Raw genomic sequence first — 18,899 nt, 5'->3', positions numbered from 1 at the left:
TTATGGAAGTAGTCTTCAGTCCAGATTCTACTAGAACAACTAGTGCAGACGAAAAATGAAGCAAATTTAGGACTAAAGCATAGAACATCCTGAGTTCACAGTACAATTCATATTAGGAACTGAATTTGTGGTAGACTGGCTGTATTGGATTAATTTGAAGGACTTTAACCTTTATAAATGATGCAACCTTAAGCAGAAAATATTAAATGGGAAAATAAATCAATATAATTTTAAGTTACAGGATTTGTCTTTTCCTCCATGACTGTCTAAAGACTGGGAGAAGATAAGACAAGATAAAAAACTCAAATTATGTTGGCTCATATACCTCTTAGTACTCTGAGAAAATATCCACATTTCTGTGACAGTTCTTCAGTGGTAAAATAGCTTCTAAATTCAAGGTTAAGATTGCTTTGTCAGCAGGACTTGATGGTACAGCTATACCTGCTGTAGGGGATTGTATTACATGACTTACATATGCCATTCTATTCCTGTTTCTCTGTCACACAAACTGCCCATGAGATTTACCTAAAATTGAAAGGTGACTCAATCTCCCTATCCAGAATAACACTGGTATTTTTGCATGAGTGTAAGCTCTAGCTTGCACTGTGATGATAGAATCTTTCCTGAGACACCCAAAGAAGATCTCTACCATGTAGGAGTTTCCATCACAGTTCCTAGAGGCTTACTGAGCAATTCACATACTTCCCACGTAACACATTTCCACCATCTGCAGCTTTCATGTGGTTTCCAGATGTCCTATTGCCATTGGCAGCCATTTGTAAAGCAGCTTTCAGAGCATGGCTTTCTTGCTGTTTCCAGGGCAATGCCAACATGGTCATTTTGTAGCCCTAGCACATTCAAACACCATGTCCAGCCTTGGCAGCATCTCAGCACCTTCTCACCACCAGCCAGAAAGCTAAAGCAAGGCCAGACTCACCTTGCTTTAGCTGCTTGGTTTCTGATTTACAGTCATATCCTGCTTTTCTGCTTTTTACCAGTCCATTTGGCAAATTCAGACTTTCCTGGTACCCTACCAGGATTTTCAGAGCTGAGTCTGCCCTGCTCTCTGGCAGCAGCAGGCAATCACACACACCATAGCTGGAGACACCTTCCCCAGTTGTCCTCCTGTAGGTGCCATAGGGGTGGGAGTGCTGCACCAGCACTCCAGCTTGGGTTTTTTTTTTCTGCACAGGAGTAGTGATTTGGAGAAAGAAGAATGGTGTCTAACGGGCTACAGAGGGGATTTTTTTGGAAGTAGGCTGCAAGGGGAGAGAACTGCTTGAAAGAGCTAAGGGCAGGGAAGGGACAGAGTTTTTTTGGGAGGGAAGTGTTTTATAAGTTGAGAAAAAAATGGAGATGGCCTGGAGTATCATTTGCGTGCTTGAATAGGTCCCACTGGGCTAGCCAGCTTCCTTTGGGAAATGCTGTGTGTTCCTTCCCAGGGCTAGACAGAGGACACTGGTATGTGTGAGGGGAACAGATCTCTAAGTGGGCTGATTTGCACAACTGCTTTGATTTCATTCCGTATATACAAAAAAAAGTTCATGTACTTCTTCCCTTACCTCCTTCCCACAGTACACAAAAGGATACCTTGTTTTCGCCTCAATGAGCAGGTGAGCAGCAGAACTGGCCAATTCAGAAAGATGGTCTGCCCAAAATTGTAGGAGACATTTGCATGAGATCATGAAAAAGATGTGGTGCCTGGATAGATTACTTGATTTCCAAGTTGTTGCACCTAGATGAATCATGTTATAAATTTACTTGGTGTTTTAAGTAGCTAATTCTGGGAAAGTATCATCTTTCCTTCAGATTTTTGGTCTGTGAGTACAGCTAATTTAGGCATCACACTTCCATCTCTTAAACGGGTGGGTGTTGGATAAGGTGCTCATGGCTCTGTGGGACCACCAGCTGGGTGCACTCTGCAAGGTCTCTGTGCAGCGGGCTGCAGGTTTGCCTTCGGGGTGGCTGGAACTTGAGAGTGACCCCTCCAGCACCTAACATCCCAACAAAAAACCCAGATAAAGCAGTGTCAGACTACTGGCTCCACTTTGAGGCATTTTTATTTACAACGCCTTGCAGAGGAGGTGCCTGGCACGATCTGTGTTTCGCAACAGAACAGGGGGATCCTGCAGCAGGGCTGCAGACTGTTTGCAAGGGGGGAGCTGATCACATGTAGGAGGAGGGAATCTGTATTGACTCTGAAGCTGCAAGCGGCTTCTTCTGGAGGCAGGTACACAACCAAACTCCCTCCTCTCTTCTTGGACTTGAAAAATCAGGCAGCAGTCAAGAAAGCTAACCTGAGTTTTGTGGAATGGAGGGCCATTCTCTGGAGACATTGTGAGGACCATCTAGATTGGTCTCTTCGTAAAAAATGAGATGGGCTTCATTTGTGCTACCAAAATATATTCGAATTTCTTGCTCCCAGGCAAAAGTACTGGTTTCTAAAATACTGCATTCAGCTGTCAGTCTCTCAGGAGCCATATGAATGTGCTTCCATTTCCAAGCTTCTCCTCAGCTTGTCTCTTGAAAGTCTTGCTGTAGGGATTTTTGCTGCAGTGTTTTGTGTGTTTTAAATAAAAATCATTAAAAAAACATGGAAAAACCAGACAGCTGTCTTTATAGCCTATCTGAAAAGGCATACCAGTATAAAATTCCCCATTTACTAATTGTTAGATAGAAAACAAAGCCTAATGTTGATAAGATTGATTTATAATGTGCTTTCCCAAATACCAGTTACTGAAGCAAGAATGTGAAAACCAGGCATAAGCAATGGAGAAGTTGCATAGCATTTCTGAAAATAAGTTGCACTATTAATCCTCAGTAAAGCAATAGTTTCATCCTTCTCCCCTCTAAAAGTATACCAGAACTACAGTAGAAGCAAAGGTAATATTATTAACCCCACTGTATTTTCACTTAGGTCAAGTTTAATTAAGACTTGTCTTAATTCAAAGAGTAATATCACATCCCTGATAAAGTTAACCCCCCGCCCCCTTAGCACTGAACACCATCAGTTACCATCAGTTCCCAAGAGTTTCAGTGTTAGCTCAAGTTAATTATGTTTAAATTATTTCCTTTGGTGTACTGATGTAAAGATCATCATCTAACCCCTCAGAACAGAGAATTAAAGCTTTCTGCCGCTTACAGCAGAGCCTGCCTTAGCATTGCACCCTTGTGGTGGAGTTAGCCTGCCTTCAATTTGAATGCAGAAGGACTACCTCATTGCTTAGGAAGCCAAGCAATGTAACTGCCTCTTAAAATTCTTCCAGGGAGGTTTTCAAAGTCTCTCTCTGGCTGAGCTCAAGATAAACAGTACATGAAACCCAAGTTAATTTGCCTGGTGTATGCTACGAGCTCCCACATGCAGCAGTTCCAGAAAAAGAAGCAGTTTCTGCTCCTTGACTAGAAGCCTTAGTCCAGCCAAGGTTAGAGCCTGGTCACGTACCCCGGTGGGGGCTTAGGAAGCCGTGTACCAGGGGAAAGCCCTAACTTCTCCAGTGACCCAGCACAGACGGGCAGCTCACAACCAGCCCCACGTTGACACAAGGCTTCTACAAAACAGGCAGTGAGAGGGATCAGGACTCCCCTGCCAGGCCTTAAATGTTCTGAGGCAGGTGTCTTGAGAAAACCAGGCAGCAGGCAGGACACTGTCTGCTGGGCTCAGGTATAATTCAGGTGGATTGCAACGTGGTAGGTGTGACACTTCAAAGCATCACTAGCGCCAGTTGTGCTGCTGTCAAAAGTTAGCCTGAAGGACACTGCACAAAGGAAAGGTTGTGCACAACCAAGCAGGCACAATTAGATTAAATGCAGACATGTCATTTTTCACATTGATTTTCTTCTTCCAAACAGAAGAGCCAACTGCCCAGAATTGCTGCAGGAAGAAGGGACCTGGCCTGTACTTTCACAGCACTTCCACCTGAAGTTTTAGTCAGAAACTTGTTTTAGTGCAGCTGGACAGCACAAAGTCTGGCAGAGCTTGCTTCCCACTGTCTCAGGATAGCATACATTTGACAGGTACAATAGCTTGTCACACCAGAAACAAGGTCAAAGTACGAAGAGCTACACACACACCCTTTAAGTACATACAAACCCCAATGATTAGCCACAGTTAGTTAATATAAGGCACTATTGGGCAATTAGAGCTCTCACTATGTTTTATTTAAAGGTGTGCACTATTCTTGCCAGATAGCACAAGTACCTCATTTCCTGCACTCAAAGGGCAGGCTCCTAACAGCAGAAGTGAAAACCTATCCTCTTGCTGCATGTGGGACTAACTTAAAACTTGAGTCCCACTGAGCCAAGGGCAGCTGGCCTGGTAGCTTTGTATGGGAACAGCAACCACTTAAGGAAGAAAACTGCTGCTATTGTACCTTGACATAGTCAAGTGCAAGTGAAAAGGTAGCACCTAAATGGGGCTAAGGCTTTGTATCTTCATTTCCCTACGAGAATATGTTGCCTTTTCATACTCGCAAAGGCTATGTCGGTGCTAATTAAATCCTAATAATACCAGGGTTTCCTCACCTGTTTCTTTGGAGATCAAAATAAAATTTCAAGAACAAGCATCAGTATTGAGGAGTCAGGGTGTAATATGTATGCAATGAATAAATCATAGTGTCTGTAGTATTCAGCAGTACATCAGTGGTAGACTCGGTGCTAGGCTAACGGTTGGACTCCATGATCTCAAGGGTCTTTTCCAGCCTAAATGATTTTGTGATTCTGTATTTATGGGTGACACATTACTACCTGTTTCTGGAATGCTGTCAGATGCAGGACTCAAGTTGAAGTTTATGCAATCTGAAATTGCTAAACCATGGAATTGAATGTCCGTTTTCTAATTGAGAAACTATTTACAAGAGGAAAGAGCAATTGTACCTTTTGCTACGTGCAGGTTCTGGTACAAGCTGGACAAAGGGGCTCTGTGCAGTGTGGTTTAAGAGTTATGTACAATAACTAAAGTCAACTTTAAAAAGTCACAAATTCCCTCTGTTGCAACTGCACAAACAAGGATTACTTCGGCTGCTGTGCCAGTATCCCTGAAAGCAGCTCCTTCCAATTGCCTCAGCAAACACACCTTGAAAAGGTTTTGTCTGATGAAGGTAAAAATCTCCTGCTTCTGTGCAAGAAACAGTCCAAAACTTTACCTGTCGAGCAGGAGAAAACTCACCAGTGACGTTGCATTTCCTTTCCTCAGAAAAGCATCAGAAAGCAGGCTACAGGAAAGCTCCCTCTGTGCCTTCTGTAGTTTTCTAAAGCCTGAGGAGGTGTACACCACAGACGTGATTTGCTGATGGTGAGTGTTTAACAGATGTTACAGTCTTTGCTGTAATACAGAAAAGAGGTGCACTTGTTACCCAGCTTGTTTGAGGTTGCAGGAGGTGAATGGCCTTGAATCCAAGACTTAAAAGGGAATGAACAGTCAGGGGTCACCTGAAGTCTTGAGGGACAAAAAGTAGGGAATTAACAGCAGGCTTTTTGCTTAAGAACATAACCTTAACCAGTAACATAAAGGAATATGAATTCTTGTTAAGAAATCTCCACCCACTGTACATGCTGTAGGAAATACTGGACAGGGGGATTTCTGTCCCAGCTTTATTTTTATTACAACACCTGCTTCAATGAAAGATTGAAACAGTCAAACCAAACCAGACATTATATGCTCATACCATTTACAGTATTTACATAATATACATATTTATTTGTTTTTCTGCTCAGTGGGTAATTATAGCAACTTGGAACACAACTGCAAATGGAAAGAGACACCGGTGTAAAAAGTTAAACTTTTCTGTTGCTCATATTGCAGTGCTTGAACTAACAGAAGTAACAAGTGTGGTAAATGCACTTCTTAGTAAGCAAGCATAATTGTCACTATATAGTGACAAGTTCTGCTGAGGTTTATTTACACCAAGCCTCAGCTGGCAGGAAGCTATTGTTCTACCCAGAGAATTAATGAGTGAGTTCACAAGTGATTCCTTCTTCATTTGAACATTGAACAGCAGAATCGCAGTGTTGAACTTTCTCTTGTGCAAATACATAGCAATTAATTTCAAATGCTCTGTTATATTAAATGCTAAAATATAATTTAACTTCCTTATTATACATGCTATAAAATGACACTAAAAAGTCAAGTTTCCAAAGTAACAATTACCTTTATATATATATTCTCTATATAATTTTTTAAATTTTTATTTCTTTTCAAAGACCCAGGATAAAGATATACCAACTTGATATACCAACTCCAGTATGGCTGTGGTTTTTCATAAGCACCTACTAAAGTCCCATTAATAACCAAAGTTTCATCTAAAAGTTAGCTTTCCAGATATGCTACTACAGTTGCCCTCTCATTTTCTTTTCCCTTCTTTTTAAAGCACCTTTCCATATATCCCACTCCCAGAAAGGCTGTGCTACCTTTTAATCTCGGGCTATGCTGCCCTTCTGCTGGAAGGACTGAAATTCAGTCCCCTCCAATTAATAAGCCAAGCCATACAGCCACTGATGGACAAGGAGGTGCCTACCATGGCCTAAACACAGAACAGAGTGCACAGTGGTCCCAGACACATGGTGTTCAAAAAAAGCAGCCTGTGTTTTACAGATGCATCTCTTCACACACCCTAGTGATTTTCTCCATGGTTTTATCCTCAAGTAGCACCAACCGTTTAAAAATTTCATCTTTTCTACCTATACATACATCTTTTAATATTTTTAACATATATGTACACACAGAGACATATGTGGCATCGGTACGTTAACTGCAGGAGAAAAACTTATTTACAATTAATTGGAAAAATTAAGTTTTATCAAGTTACAGTATACCAAAACAAAATTGGCATTTGTGCTTTCTCTTTGTACAGGAGTAATTTCTGTCATTTAAAAAAAGTGTATATTTTTATTTGCATCAAGACATGTCGCACAATGAAACAATTTAGAAAACAGCTAGCATTGAGAATTACAGACCATCAGCTTTTCTCATATGTCTACAGAATAGCTGCTTTCTATGAAATTCTCCATTCAAACATCTATTTGGTTACCCAAGCTTGCTTGAGGATCTTCTTAATAAATAACAACACACAGCATAAGAACCATGTATCCTGTCTTGCACTGTGCACATTCATGAAAGCTTCGGCCTTCACTGAGTAACGTGTTAATAAAACAGCACTTAAACTTCACTTACTCAGGACCTCCAAGTGCTTTTAAAAAGAAGGAAATACCCCCATTCTACATGGTAGTTAAGAGGCACAAGGAATAAGGCTTGGACTACTGTCTTCAGACACTGACCAGGCCATGGAAACCAAGGGTTTAAGCTCCAGATGCTCTCCAATCTGTTTCCTGGGTTGGAGAATCCCATTTTCTCAGGTAATCTCCACTCTTGGATGCGGATGCTTGTTTATAATCCATAACATTAACATAAAACCCAGCAGCTCCACACCCCAAACAGCCCACCTATAATTCAGCAAAGGTTCTTAAGCATGAAATAGTTTTGTAAGAAGGTGTTTAATTAAAAACAGGGCTAAGTTTAACTTTCCCAGCGATTTAGTAAATACAGGGAGTCTGACACAGCAGGCTGTAACTACCTCTTTGACCAGGCTAACAAGTATTTTCTGGCCAATTGTCATTTAGCACTGAGCTACATTAAAGTGACCACCGGCCTCATCTGTTTATGTTTCAGTAGCCACAGGAAACCAAGGAAAGTATTGCTAAGATATACAATATTAAATAACTCACTAAAAACTAACAGTGAATTTTCTTTTTTTTTAATACAAAGTCTGTTGGGCTGGGTGCTGAAGGAAGGCTGCTGCCATCCTCTTCAGGAACTAAAATATGCATCATGTGAACTGTTACTTTGCAAGCATTTTATTAGGACTAAGAGATCCTCTGTGTCCTAATAGGAAGTCATAGCATTCACATTTATTTCAGGAAACATTCACCTCTTCCAGACCACAAACTACTCTCCCTTTAGCTGTTATCTATGTTTGTATTTGCAATGCTTTTCCACAGGCTTCTTGTAAATGGAGGTTTCTTCTAGTCCCCTGTTTTGACAAACTACACTCTCAGAGATGGCTGCAGGATCCCTTTTTCAATGAGGTGAGATTTCAGGGTTTTATACACGCTTAGTTGTTGCTCAGGCTGAAGTATCAACAGCTGCTTCAGTAATTTGCTGGGATTTGGACCCCTGTCAATTAAAAAAAAAAAAAAAGTATTTTTTTTAAGCAGCCACTCTAAAGAAACTTCTCAACAGCTTTCCATTTTCCTCTTGCTGCACAAGCAATGCCTTCCTATTTTGGGGGACACCAAATTAGGGATTTCTCCCATTCTTCTCATCAGGATGCATGAGCATTACTGGTAGAGCATCCTCCTAACAGAAACTAAAAGGCATTTCTTGTATTTGCTGCCAAATGGAGATTAAGAAGGCTTATGACAAATAAGATTCACTGATTCATCCTTAATCACTGTAATCAACATTTTTCATCAAGAGATCTTTTTTAGTTTATCTTCTAAGAGGCTGCTGCACAAAACTGTCTGGTATTTAGGGTACACAGGTTACCTTTAACAGTAGTCACAGGAACATCAAGGCACAGCTTGAACTTGACATAAATCCTAGGCAGCTACATGCATTTTCTTAATAGTTCTATATTTTAAGACATTGCATAAATTGTATCTAGAAACCTGCAATCTCCGCTATGCTAACAGTGCAGAACATAACTTGTAAGAAACAGTTATGGTACAGCTTCTATGCAAGATTAAGAAGTTAATATTGTAAAAAGCCCTTACCTTATGAAACTGGTGATATAGACATGAACAAAAGTGGCCATCAAGTACTGGCAATCAAAGCGATCCATTATCCCACCATGACCAGGGATTGTGTCTGCGAAATCCTTTTGGGTGTGAAGGACAGAGAGGGGAAAAATTAAGATAAAAGTGATGGTCAGCGATTAAAATGAAACACACTAACGATGTTAACATGTACTTGCTACAAGAGAAGCATTAACCTGAGGACTCTTTGCAAGTTGTACTGCCCATTCACATGCTATTTGTCTCACTGGGTTCTTGGTAACCATAGTTAAAAACTATGTAAATACATTTAACACAATCCAAAACCCCTGTAGAGAAAAAATTGCCACTACTTCAAATTATTTCTCATGCAAACAAATCTCAATACAGTACCTTTGTGTTACCCCATCTTGTCCGTAGAACAGCTTTATCAAACTTCTCTTATATATCCTTTTTATCATTCACACTTGTGAACTTTCTGGGTGAAAAGTCTGACCGTAGACATATAGGGCAACTGCCAGCAAGTTAAATCAGTCCTGTGCCACTGCCATTCCAGCCCTCCAATGCTGGGCAAGCTTGAAGTGTCCAATCTAGCCTACATGCTGCCATCAGTAACAATTCCACAACATTCCTGTCTTCCCAGCAGTCCCCTGGTCACCATATTGGGGCCCAGAAATATATATATATATATATATATATATATATAAAAAAAATGAATATCTACTTTTTTATATTCTACTTTAAGTGTTGCTTTCCAGAAGCATTTTTTCCCCTCAGAAGCCCTTCTTCACACAGTCTTTTGCTACCTGGACATACACAGGTATGACAGCACACAAGGCTGTAGCTAGCCAGACAGTGCCGGACAAGCTTCTTGGACCAGTATAAGAAAGAGGGATAAGTACAAGCACATGTATGGGAGTTCAGCACAAACAGAGAGGTTGATACGTGTCTGTGCAAAGCACATGCCAAAACTGGTTGACATAGGGAAAAACAACAAGAACAACAATAAGCAACAGGATGAGAATTACAGCAGTCCTACCAAGACATAAAGAAGGTCAGGAGAAAATCTGGGGCTGCCCTCTTCCCATACTCCTGCTGCCACTTAATATCAGCCAGGGACAACACTGCCACAAGCGACAGCGCAAACCTTGCAATAAACAGAGGTTAGCACATCATATCATTTGCCAATACACACTCTTGTTACAAGGCAGCACGGTATTGGCAAAGGCAGCCAAACATCTCATGCTTTGGTGAATCTGACTCATCAGCATCTGCGTACAACACAAATACTGTTGGTAAAACACAGCCTGCCCCAATCTGAAAGGTAAGACTTTTGTTGGTGCCTCTTGGGCATCTACAGATTGCCTTTCACGTCAAGTGTAATGTCTCACATCTTGCTTGTCTAAACCCCTTCTGCAACATAACTTGGAAGAGTAATTATCAACCAAAATATAAAACCAAATTATTGTCAGATTTCCAACACTAAAGTCACATTCCTAAAACTGTGTATAATCAACATGACACATACATATATCTAATAAAACAAAGTACTACTGCTGATGCTAAAAACCAGCTCAAACATCATTACACCTTAGTAGAAACACTAGGTACTACAACAAATGATTAAAAGAACCCAAACCCAACCCACTAATTTATCTAATTCAAATTAGAAAAAAAACAAACAAACAAAATAAGACTGGCTTACAGGATTCATTACACACCTTGATTTTGAAAGCTCTTTTAAATCCACTGGCAAAGAATCCTCCAAACGGTCCAATTAAGGAGGCAAATGTCGACAGTGCGATGCTGTGCAACTGAAATGGGTACATATTCACCGTTTCCTGCAAGTAAAGTAAATAGCACTGTATTTCAGTATGTTTGGCCATAAGCATTTTAAGCTTAAATATTTTTAAATGGGGCTCTTACAGAACAAATTTCTACAAAGCTCCTGTTTTGCTGACACAAAGTAATACTGTAAAGAAAGGAAAAGTAGACACACTGTAGAAAGTTGCTAAAAGGTCTGGTCATGTGAACAGGATAAGTATTCAGGGTTGCTACAGCAGTCAACTTTAATGAACAATGCGGTTTTCACCCAATCCCTTAGTTGATCATAAGGAATATAATTCCTTAACAAATGATGCTACTCTAGTCTTTCCTGGCTCTTTTCCAACTCTGTTTCCTGTAAACCATTCCTAGTATTGCTCTAGTAAGGGGTCCGGTGCTCTCCACCCTCATGCAGTTCTTTCAAGATAGATATGAATTTTGCACTGTCCACTGTACATACATACCTTTGTGTACATACAGAAATACTGGGAGATGATACACCCCCATTAATACTTTATGGTTTGCATTTAAACAGATATTGTTCCCCTCACCCTGTTCACAGATTTGAAATTTGTTTGGATCTGTTCAAGTTCTTACGGATATGAGAGACTTCACTGGAAACAGGTACCTGTCTGCCCTCCTGACACAGATCAGAAAAAAGGGTCTTTTTGTTTAAGCATTTTCAAGTCAATGGTAGCAGCTCTAGCCTCTCAGTCAACACTATGCTGGCTACATCCCTGAGAGCACAACACATCTCTGCTGGCCGGGTCTTGATAAACACCATCTGTGCCTGAAAAACCCTGTTCCTCGTGTTTCGAATTTGAATCACAGCTGGTGAACACCAATTAGCTTCTTGACTACTTTGTGCAGTTATCTTAAGACACCTTTCCTTTCGGCTAAATTAAGTTGGTCAAATAGAAAAGTTTATGAGTTGGAATTAAGTCAATTTTGCTGGGAGAACACAAGGCTTGACATCTTTTGACACCAAGCAAAATGTCTTCCAAACATAACATCTGGTCATATTCCTGAGAGAGAACATCAGGAACTGAGTAACAGAGGGAAAACCAAAGAACAGGATGTTGCCCCCAAAAAAGTAGATTTGATTTGACTCTTTAAAGAGCACTAATACAAATTCTCTCCTCAAAAGGCTTGCTAGAGCCTGACAAAAGGACTCTAGAAGTGCACGTGGAACTAGTATCTCTTTTTTAAGGTTGATAACTCTCTATTACATTGTCACAGAGCTGGACATTCCCATCTCCTTGACGTTTACTGCTCAGTCCACATAATGGTTTTGTGCAGAAAAATCCTTATTAAATTTGCAATCAACCCCACAGTCCCTGAAGCAACAGCACATTCATTTGGTATGAAAATACCAGAGCTCCTTCTAGATGTAGCCTTGCTTTTCCGGGTACCAACTGTAGTTATTAATTGTTTTTAGTCTTAAGCTTGGTTGCTACAGTTTCCAGTTTGTGCTTTCGTCTTGTAACCACATCAACTTTCTCCTTCAGGGTTACACCTATGTAACCACAAGTAAAGTCCACTGCCTTCCCTAGTGCTGGGCACTCACTTCATCCTGAGGCAATTCACAGGCAAGGGGAGTGCTACAAACCCACTTGTTCAGCATTTATTCCAGTTACCTCCTCTTTGCCGTAAAGGAAAGATAATGACAGACTGCTCTGTTTCTATTTGGTATTCTGTTCCTGTTTGAGTGCTTCTGGAGCCTGTATGTTCAGAAGCACTGCTTTGTAGGGTAAGATAACTGATGACTTGTTTCCCGACAGGCAAAGATACAACAGCTCACTTAAAACAATTTGCAAGCTGGGTGTAAGGAAAAGGGTTGGTGACTATATCACATGGAACAATTACTGGTACTCATTCTTCATTCAGCACAGAAGTAACAACACCACAAAAATTTAAAGGTTGCTCTTCAAAAATAGGTTTGTCTGCAAAATGCTTAAGTGACATCCATTTCCAGCACAAATGGGATACAGGCCACAAGAACACAGGACAGTTTGCTCAGGTGACTCCAGCAATGCATTTCAATTCTGCTTGGGTGACCACCTGCCCTGCCTGAGCAACAGAGAGGCTTATGCTACTAATCCAGCTCTTACCTTTCAAGTCTTACCAGCATCCTTATGCTTTTGCAGAAGGGTTTAGAGAACTGTTCAAGCTGCCAAGTATACTTTCAATTTTAACCAAAGCCTTGTTTTTTTTTCCTTACCCATCCCAACACAGCCTGAAACAATGGTGGCAAAGGGTACTTCTTAATCTGAAAGAGCTCTGAAGGTTCACACTCTGTCACAAATCTGTTGGTTTCACTGTTATATTCCACGGGGCAGACAAAGTACTGATGTTGAGCCAGAAAATAGGAAAACTGAAAAGCAAAACAAGGATTCTTGAAATAGGCATTTGTTGTTACAGTTAAAAATCATACAGTAATGGATGGCTTTGTCATCACAAGCTGAGGAAAATTAAAATCTTTCTAATAACAAGACGCAGAATGGTCTTGTTAGCCTAAGTTGCAGAATGCCTCAACAAGGCAGACAAATATGGATGTTCCAGATGCTTAGTGATGTTTTCCCAACTTGTTTTCCTTCTCGTATTTCTCAGATTCATACCTACTGGGCATTTCTGCATTATAAAATCCCCAAATGTTAGCCACTTATAATTTCTTTGCAGTTCATTTCTCCATTAAAACTCACACTATTGCTTCTACCAAATTTGGCAGTCACAAGTTCTGCTGACCTTGGTGATAAATTCCTCATCCGAACAGTTCCTGTATGCTGTTACAACCTTCTATGGTAGTTTACGTGTAGCTCTACATCAGTGTAAACTACTTCTTAGGAGAAATGTGATTATAAAGTACATAATACAAAAGTACTACTTTGCAAATCATAAATAATGCTATCAATAAACTTCAATTTCAAAATAGGGCTACAACTAAAAACTATTCCAGATACAGTAATAGTAATGGCAAAAAGGGTCAATATAACCCATTCAGGGGGTGTAACCCTTGCCTAGCTAGTTAAGAATTGGCAGAATTCTCTATCCAAACCCCCCATTCCCCCAAACTCTTGGGCTTTCAGCAGTTTGAGATGACCAGATTTGTCAGTAATTTTGCTTCAGGAAAAACAAGAAGTTGAAGACTGAACCTATATAATAAAAGTCCTCTGGTTACTTACAACAAATCCAAATACAACTGTGGAAAAGAAGCCTCCAATGAACCCTTCCCAGGTCTTCTTGGGAGACAGCTAGGCACAAAAGAGATAGAGTTAGCCTCATCAGTTGCACTACTGAACCCTTTTCTACTCTATTTCTGGATCTTGATTGTGAACATTAAAGCTCCTACTTGGTTTTAGAAAGGTGAAATAGAGAATGTCAGCTACTGCAGCACAGAACATGATAAACAGAGGAATAGAGCTAGGGCTTGTCCCAGACAAGGAGAGAAAGTGCCACAGTTTGGTGTCACTAGGCAGCTTGATGGAACTGAGATCTCCCTTCCCATCTGCTGCTGCTGTGTGGAGGTTGCTGCCTGCCTCTGGCCACAGAGGACCCTGATTAAACAGGTGGGCTCCTCCAACCAAAATACTTGGAAACATGCACAAGTGCTATGGCTCTGTTGAGACCCCTGCTAGCAAGGGCACATTCAGATAGTGACAGAAGCCTGGATGATAGTTAATGCTGGGGACACTTCTCAGGAGACACTAGCTTCCTATGTACAGACTGGCAAACTAATACAGCCAATAACTGTAGGCATAGAGACACCAGTGTAGCAAGCTATTTTCTTCATCAAATTCTATCATGTTTTCAATTTAGGAGTAGTTGAAAATCAGAACCAACTAAATACCCCAAAGTTAACACATGGCAACACCATGAAAATATTCATGGCTTTCTGTAGGGTCTTGCATATACTGTCAGAATAGGAAGATTACTACTTCTCAGTGCTATGTCAACAAGACCAAAGAAGAAATAGGCTTGTAAGATATAGCAGTTTGTTTCAAATTACAGTGTCTACAACAAATGTGCAGTTAAACCTGCATATGAAATCCAAAGAGAACTAACTATAAATTATGATGTAATAGGCTCAAACTGTATTATACTGTAAAGCTAATATTACATTCACATTAATCCCAGTTTCCACTTACAAGTTTTCAGAAACAGGAAAGTCAGTTTGTTTTTTTGGCAAAGATGTGTACCATGCAGTACACTGGAAAGTATTTTCTCCATAAACATGTTTTTGAACAAGTATCAAAAATACTGTAAATTGCAAAAGCTTGTTAGTGAGGAAGTGCTTTAGTACATACCTTAATTAATGGAGTTTTGCCAAAGAAGAATCCAAAAATGTAGGCAGCAATATCATTGCAGATAACACTTGAAATTGGAACCAGAAACCTGGAGAAAGACATTAAAAGTTTCATAAAGAAAAAGAAAACTTGCCCAAACCTAAACACAGGGCATAAACTAAAACAGCAGCATTTCTTTCTGGATTTTTTTTTCTGTAGTATTTAGAAGGAATTACGTTTCATAATGTGCTCACCTAGTTCCCCCATAAGCAGCATATTTAGCTATACTGGTCTTAGTCTTCAACCAATCAAGACCACTACAGGTCTATGTTAGTTAAACTATGATTTTGGTGCATGAGCTTAATATGTGAACAGGCTGACTTTTTTCTATGAGGCTTGAAGACTGGTACAACAGTTAAGAAGAAATCAACAGATATAAGCATGTCGATGCTTTTAGTAACATCAAGGCAAGCAAATTCCTTGTAAAGTTTAAGGGCATCTAAATTAGAAAAGAAGTTTCTTTCTCCTTCTTTTGTCAGTTTGGAGCAGCCCGTGTTAGTTTTCTTAGTGTTCTTTGCATGAAGGCAGCATCTGAATTTGTTACTCAAGCCTGTTAACCTCTTTTTTCCCCCTTTTCAAACCAAGGATGTGTTAATATGCCAAAAATCAGATTTTGTGACCTTATGACAAATTGCTTAGCACCAGTGGAAATATGAAACAATATGTTAGTAAGGCAGCAAGGGTCAGGTTTTGGCACATGAACATGATCACTATGAAAAGAATCTGCTTATACAAACTTTGTGAAAGCACTTTAGGTTTTCTTTCTAACTATGAGCACATCTTTTCTGTGCTAATCCCCCCAGTTGTACATATATCAGGAAAAGAAAGAGGAGAACATGCAGTATTATGTCCTTGGAAGAATGCAAATCATCTTCCATATGTGCCTCTTCCTTCTTTCTCAACTTGCAGTTTACACTGTCCCTAAAGAAGTGTGGGGTTGGAAAACACACATTCTCTTTGAGAAGTGGCTTTAAGTTTAACTGCATCATCAGAATTTAATATATTGCTGGAAATGGGGCAGAAAGATGACCCAACAATATCCAAGATTTAAACTCTTAAAATATTTAAGTAATCTGAATTGATCTGAACGGGGAAGGTGGCCAGATTGGGAATTTCAAATTAAATGGTCCAACTTCAGTAGCTCCAAGCAACTTGAAGCTTCTGAGTAATTGAGAAAGAATTGCAGATATTCATCCATTCAGCAAAATGCCATGGAAACTATTTTACCAAGCATGCAAGCAATCTTATTCCTTGCAAGTAAATGAAGTAGTTCAAAACTATCATACTTGTGGCTGCCAACCTAGTTTAAGGGGTTTCTGTTTCAATTTCTCCAACTCCCCTTCCAACTAGAGATTATTACTTCTTTCATTTGTGCTGCTTTAACTGTTCCTGCGATTATTCCCTAACCGGATCTATGTAAAACAACCAACCTTTCAATGCAATAGTTACAAATCAGTTTATTACTGTCCCCTTACCAGATCATGCCTTCAAAGAGATTTTGGATGACAAGATGAGATTGAGTTACAGTGATCAGCAAAGTGACATGAGTCCATGCGAACTGTTAACAATGCAACAACACAACAGTTAGTGAAAACATCGATCCTGTACACCTTGATAATACTGGTGTGTCAGCTAGAGAAGCTACTTAAGAGCTCACAGGAAAGACCAGTTCTAGTGATAATGCAAGAGATGTTGTGCATACAGTATATCACAAGTTAGCTAGCTTTCTGAAGCAAGTACTGAAACTTTAACAGGTTTCCCTGTCACTTACCTCCACCTAGAATTTTTTTAACATGCAGTTTAACATCTAATTTAATAAGACGTACACCTTCAGCATAAAAGCAGCAAAGAAATGTAAGCAGTGTGATATTCTGTATATACATACAACAGATGTGTTAGAAGTTTAACAATAAAATGGCAATGAGCTACTCATGAAAGAGTCATGGTACACAGATGTGGATCTCTCTCATAACAGAATACCAGTCCTCTTATGAAACATGAACATTCTCAGGATTAGCAAAACCAAAGTGTCAATTTTTATGTGCATGGTCATTTAAACAGTCATTTCCCCCAGTATTACTGTATGCACTTGGTGTTTTTTCTATAGCACCAGGGTACAACAAAGTGGTTTCCAAACAGCTTACCAGTAAAGATTCTACAATAGATTTTATTTTCCAAAACTTGTAAAGCAAGAACTGGTAGTTTTTCCATGAAACACCAGATTTAAGCACTCTAAATGTCTGGGTGATTTAACACTCAACGTCCTACTTTCATTCTCTTATCATATGCTTTCCTATGGCAGCCAGCAAGAAGGTTGAAAAGGAAGGGTGCAAGACCTCACTAAAGGTTTCTGAAAATATTCCCTGCTGGATAACTAAAGCATCTCTGCAGCAAAGTTTTTAGTATTCGTACAGTGATACTGAAACACCACCTAAAATCAAATGGCGACTCTCTTTATCTGTCCAAACACAGTGTTGCCACACAGTGGATACACAGCTTCACTCTCTTTTACTGCAGTTCTCAGGTAGTCAGACCTTCATGGTTTTTGGGCAGGCACTAAGTCATATGGCTGACACCCCTTTCTTTCTGACTCTTTTTCTAAGGCGAAAAGACAAAAAAAGCCATGGAAAATTTATATATTTGCCCTATGCCTACCTGAAGATGAGGACTTGGGGAGGACGGGGGGGTCAGATAAGAAGACAAAGACTACCCCCCCTAGAAAAGCTCCCTGTCATGCAAGTTCTCCACAAACAGGGTAAATTTTTTTGAGTAAAAGAATTTTTTTTTTTTTTTTTTTTTTACATACTCATACAGGGCTCAGCTAAGTCCTAGTCTAGGATCAGGGATCCTCAATTCTAAGTGCTACCTAAAGCACTGTAGAAACAGAGGGGTTAATACCAGGAGCTTTAGGAAGTCTTTAAGGTTGCACAATGCCCTGACTGCTCCAGTTCTTTAAAGGCAGAAGCTGTACTGCATTACTGCTTTATTATTGCTTCTAATCATTCCTATGTAGAAGTGGAGTTGTTCAGTAATTGTTTTTTTTTTATAGATTTGGGGTGAGATTTTTGTTTGGTGGTTATTTTTTCTTGTTTTGCTGTTTGTTTTACCTGTGATGTTACAAAATTAGTTTTTGACCTATAAGATGCACATAACAAAAAGGTTCATGCTCTTGATAAGCTACTATGCTGTTCATTAGGTGGACAAACACAAAAGATGAGAACACTGGCTTCTTTTAATAGATTATTGATCTAGAAGCACAGCAACGCAGACAACTAGAACTGCTGTTAAGTGTCACACAATAAATCTTCCACATACAGGTTAAGCTCAAGTTCCCTTCAGAGCTCTTCAGCAGGGCGTCTACAAAGTAACACTTGAGTCAAAGAACCACTTCCCGCACTATGCTGAATGGCTTGGCTTCAGACCTGGGAGGGAGATGCACAGCCAGGAATCCCTTTCCTATTAGACTATCACTGAGGGAAATGTATCACTTTGTATATATGCACAAGGCTTCACCAATGACAGCTTTTATTGACTGAAAGGCCACATTCTGTGATATAATAAGGTGCAAGATGTACAGATTCCTACAGCCCAAATCCACTTGATTTTATAGAATCACAGAATGGATCGGGTGGAAAGGGACCTTAAAGCCCATCTAGTTCCAATCCCCTGCCATGGACAGGGACACCTTCCACTAGACCAGGTTGCTCAAAGCCCCATCCAACTTCACCTTGGAATTTCATGTTACTGTTAGTTTAAGCAGATTTTCCACACCACCTCTTCCAAGCTGTTTTAGGAATATAGGGACATGACTGTTTCTAGTGACATTCATAAAATGAGTGACCACAGCAAAGTGGGTAATACACACCATGTAAAATTGCAGACGATAATGTTTCTTCACTAAACTCAAAACAAACATGCAGAAGCCTGTAAAACAAAGCAATTGTAGTTTGTACCATCTTATATTTA

The 18,899-nt window shown here is 39.9% G+C and overlaps 1 protein-coding gene across 2 annotated transcripts in view; it reads right to left on the bottom strand.

Annotated features, from left to right (window-relative positions):
* Nucleotides 1-5,548: 5,548 nt before the first annotated feature.
* Nucleotides 5,549-18,899, bottom strand: part of CDS1 (CDP-diacylglycerol synthase 1) — a 33,723-nt gene continuing 20,372 nt past the window's right edge. The window contains exons 6-14 of one of the 2 annotated variants that reach the window (XR_009747804.1): nucleotides 18,799-18,857; nucleotides 16,409-16,491; nucleotides 14,895-14,982; nucleotides 13,773-13,841; nucleotides 12,812-12,964; nucleotides 10,488-10,607; nucleotides 9,806-9,913; nucleotides 8,767-8,870; nucleotides 8,151-8,167 (exon numbers count right to left, since the gene is read on the bottom strand). Coding sequence is in view for 1 of the 2 variants with exons in the window: in XM_061480327.1 (XP_061336311.1) it covers nucleotides 8,038-8,167; nucleotides 8,767-8,870; nucleotides 10,488-10,607; nucleotides 12,812-12,964; nucleotides 13,773-13,841; nucleotides 14,895-14,982; nucleotides 16,409-16,491; nucleotides 18,799-18,857 (806 nt within the window). In the remaining variant the exon portion in view is untranslated. Of the gene's footprint in view, nucleotides 8,168-8,766; nucleotides 8,871-9,805; nucleotides 9,914-10,487; nucleotides 10,608-12,811; nucleotides 12,965-13,772; nucleotides 13,842-14,894; nucleotides 14,983-16,408; nucleotides 16,492-18,798; nucleotides 18,858-18,899 lie in introns of both variants that reach the window. The other variant, XM_061480327.1, reaches the window with a different exon arrangement.

The sequence above is a fragment of the Pezoporus flaviventris genome, unplaced genomic scaffold (genome assembly GCF_033815535.1).
Source record: "Pezoporus flaviventris isolate CSIRO_AGI_PZ_B2104156 unplaced genomic scaffold, CSIRO_AGI_Pfla_v1 ptg000002l, whole genome shotgun sequence".
In the NCBI taxonomy this organism is placed as follows: domain Eukaryota; kingdom Metazoa; phylum Chordata; class Aves; order Psittaciformes; family Psittacidae; genus Pezoporus; species Pezoporus flaviventris.
Note: the sequence above shows the minus strand (reverse complement) of the source record. Positions and strands in the feature narration are given on the sequence as shown.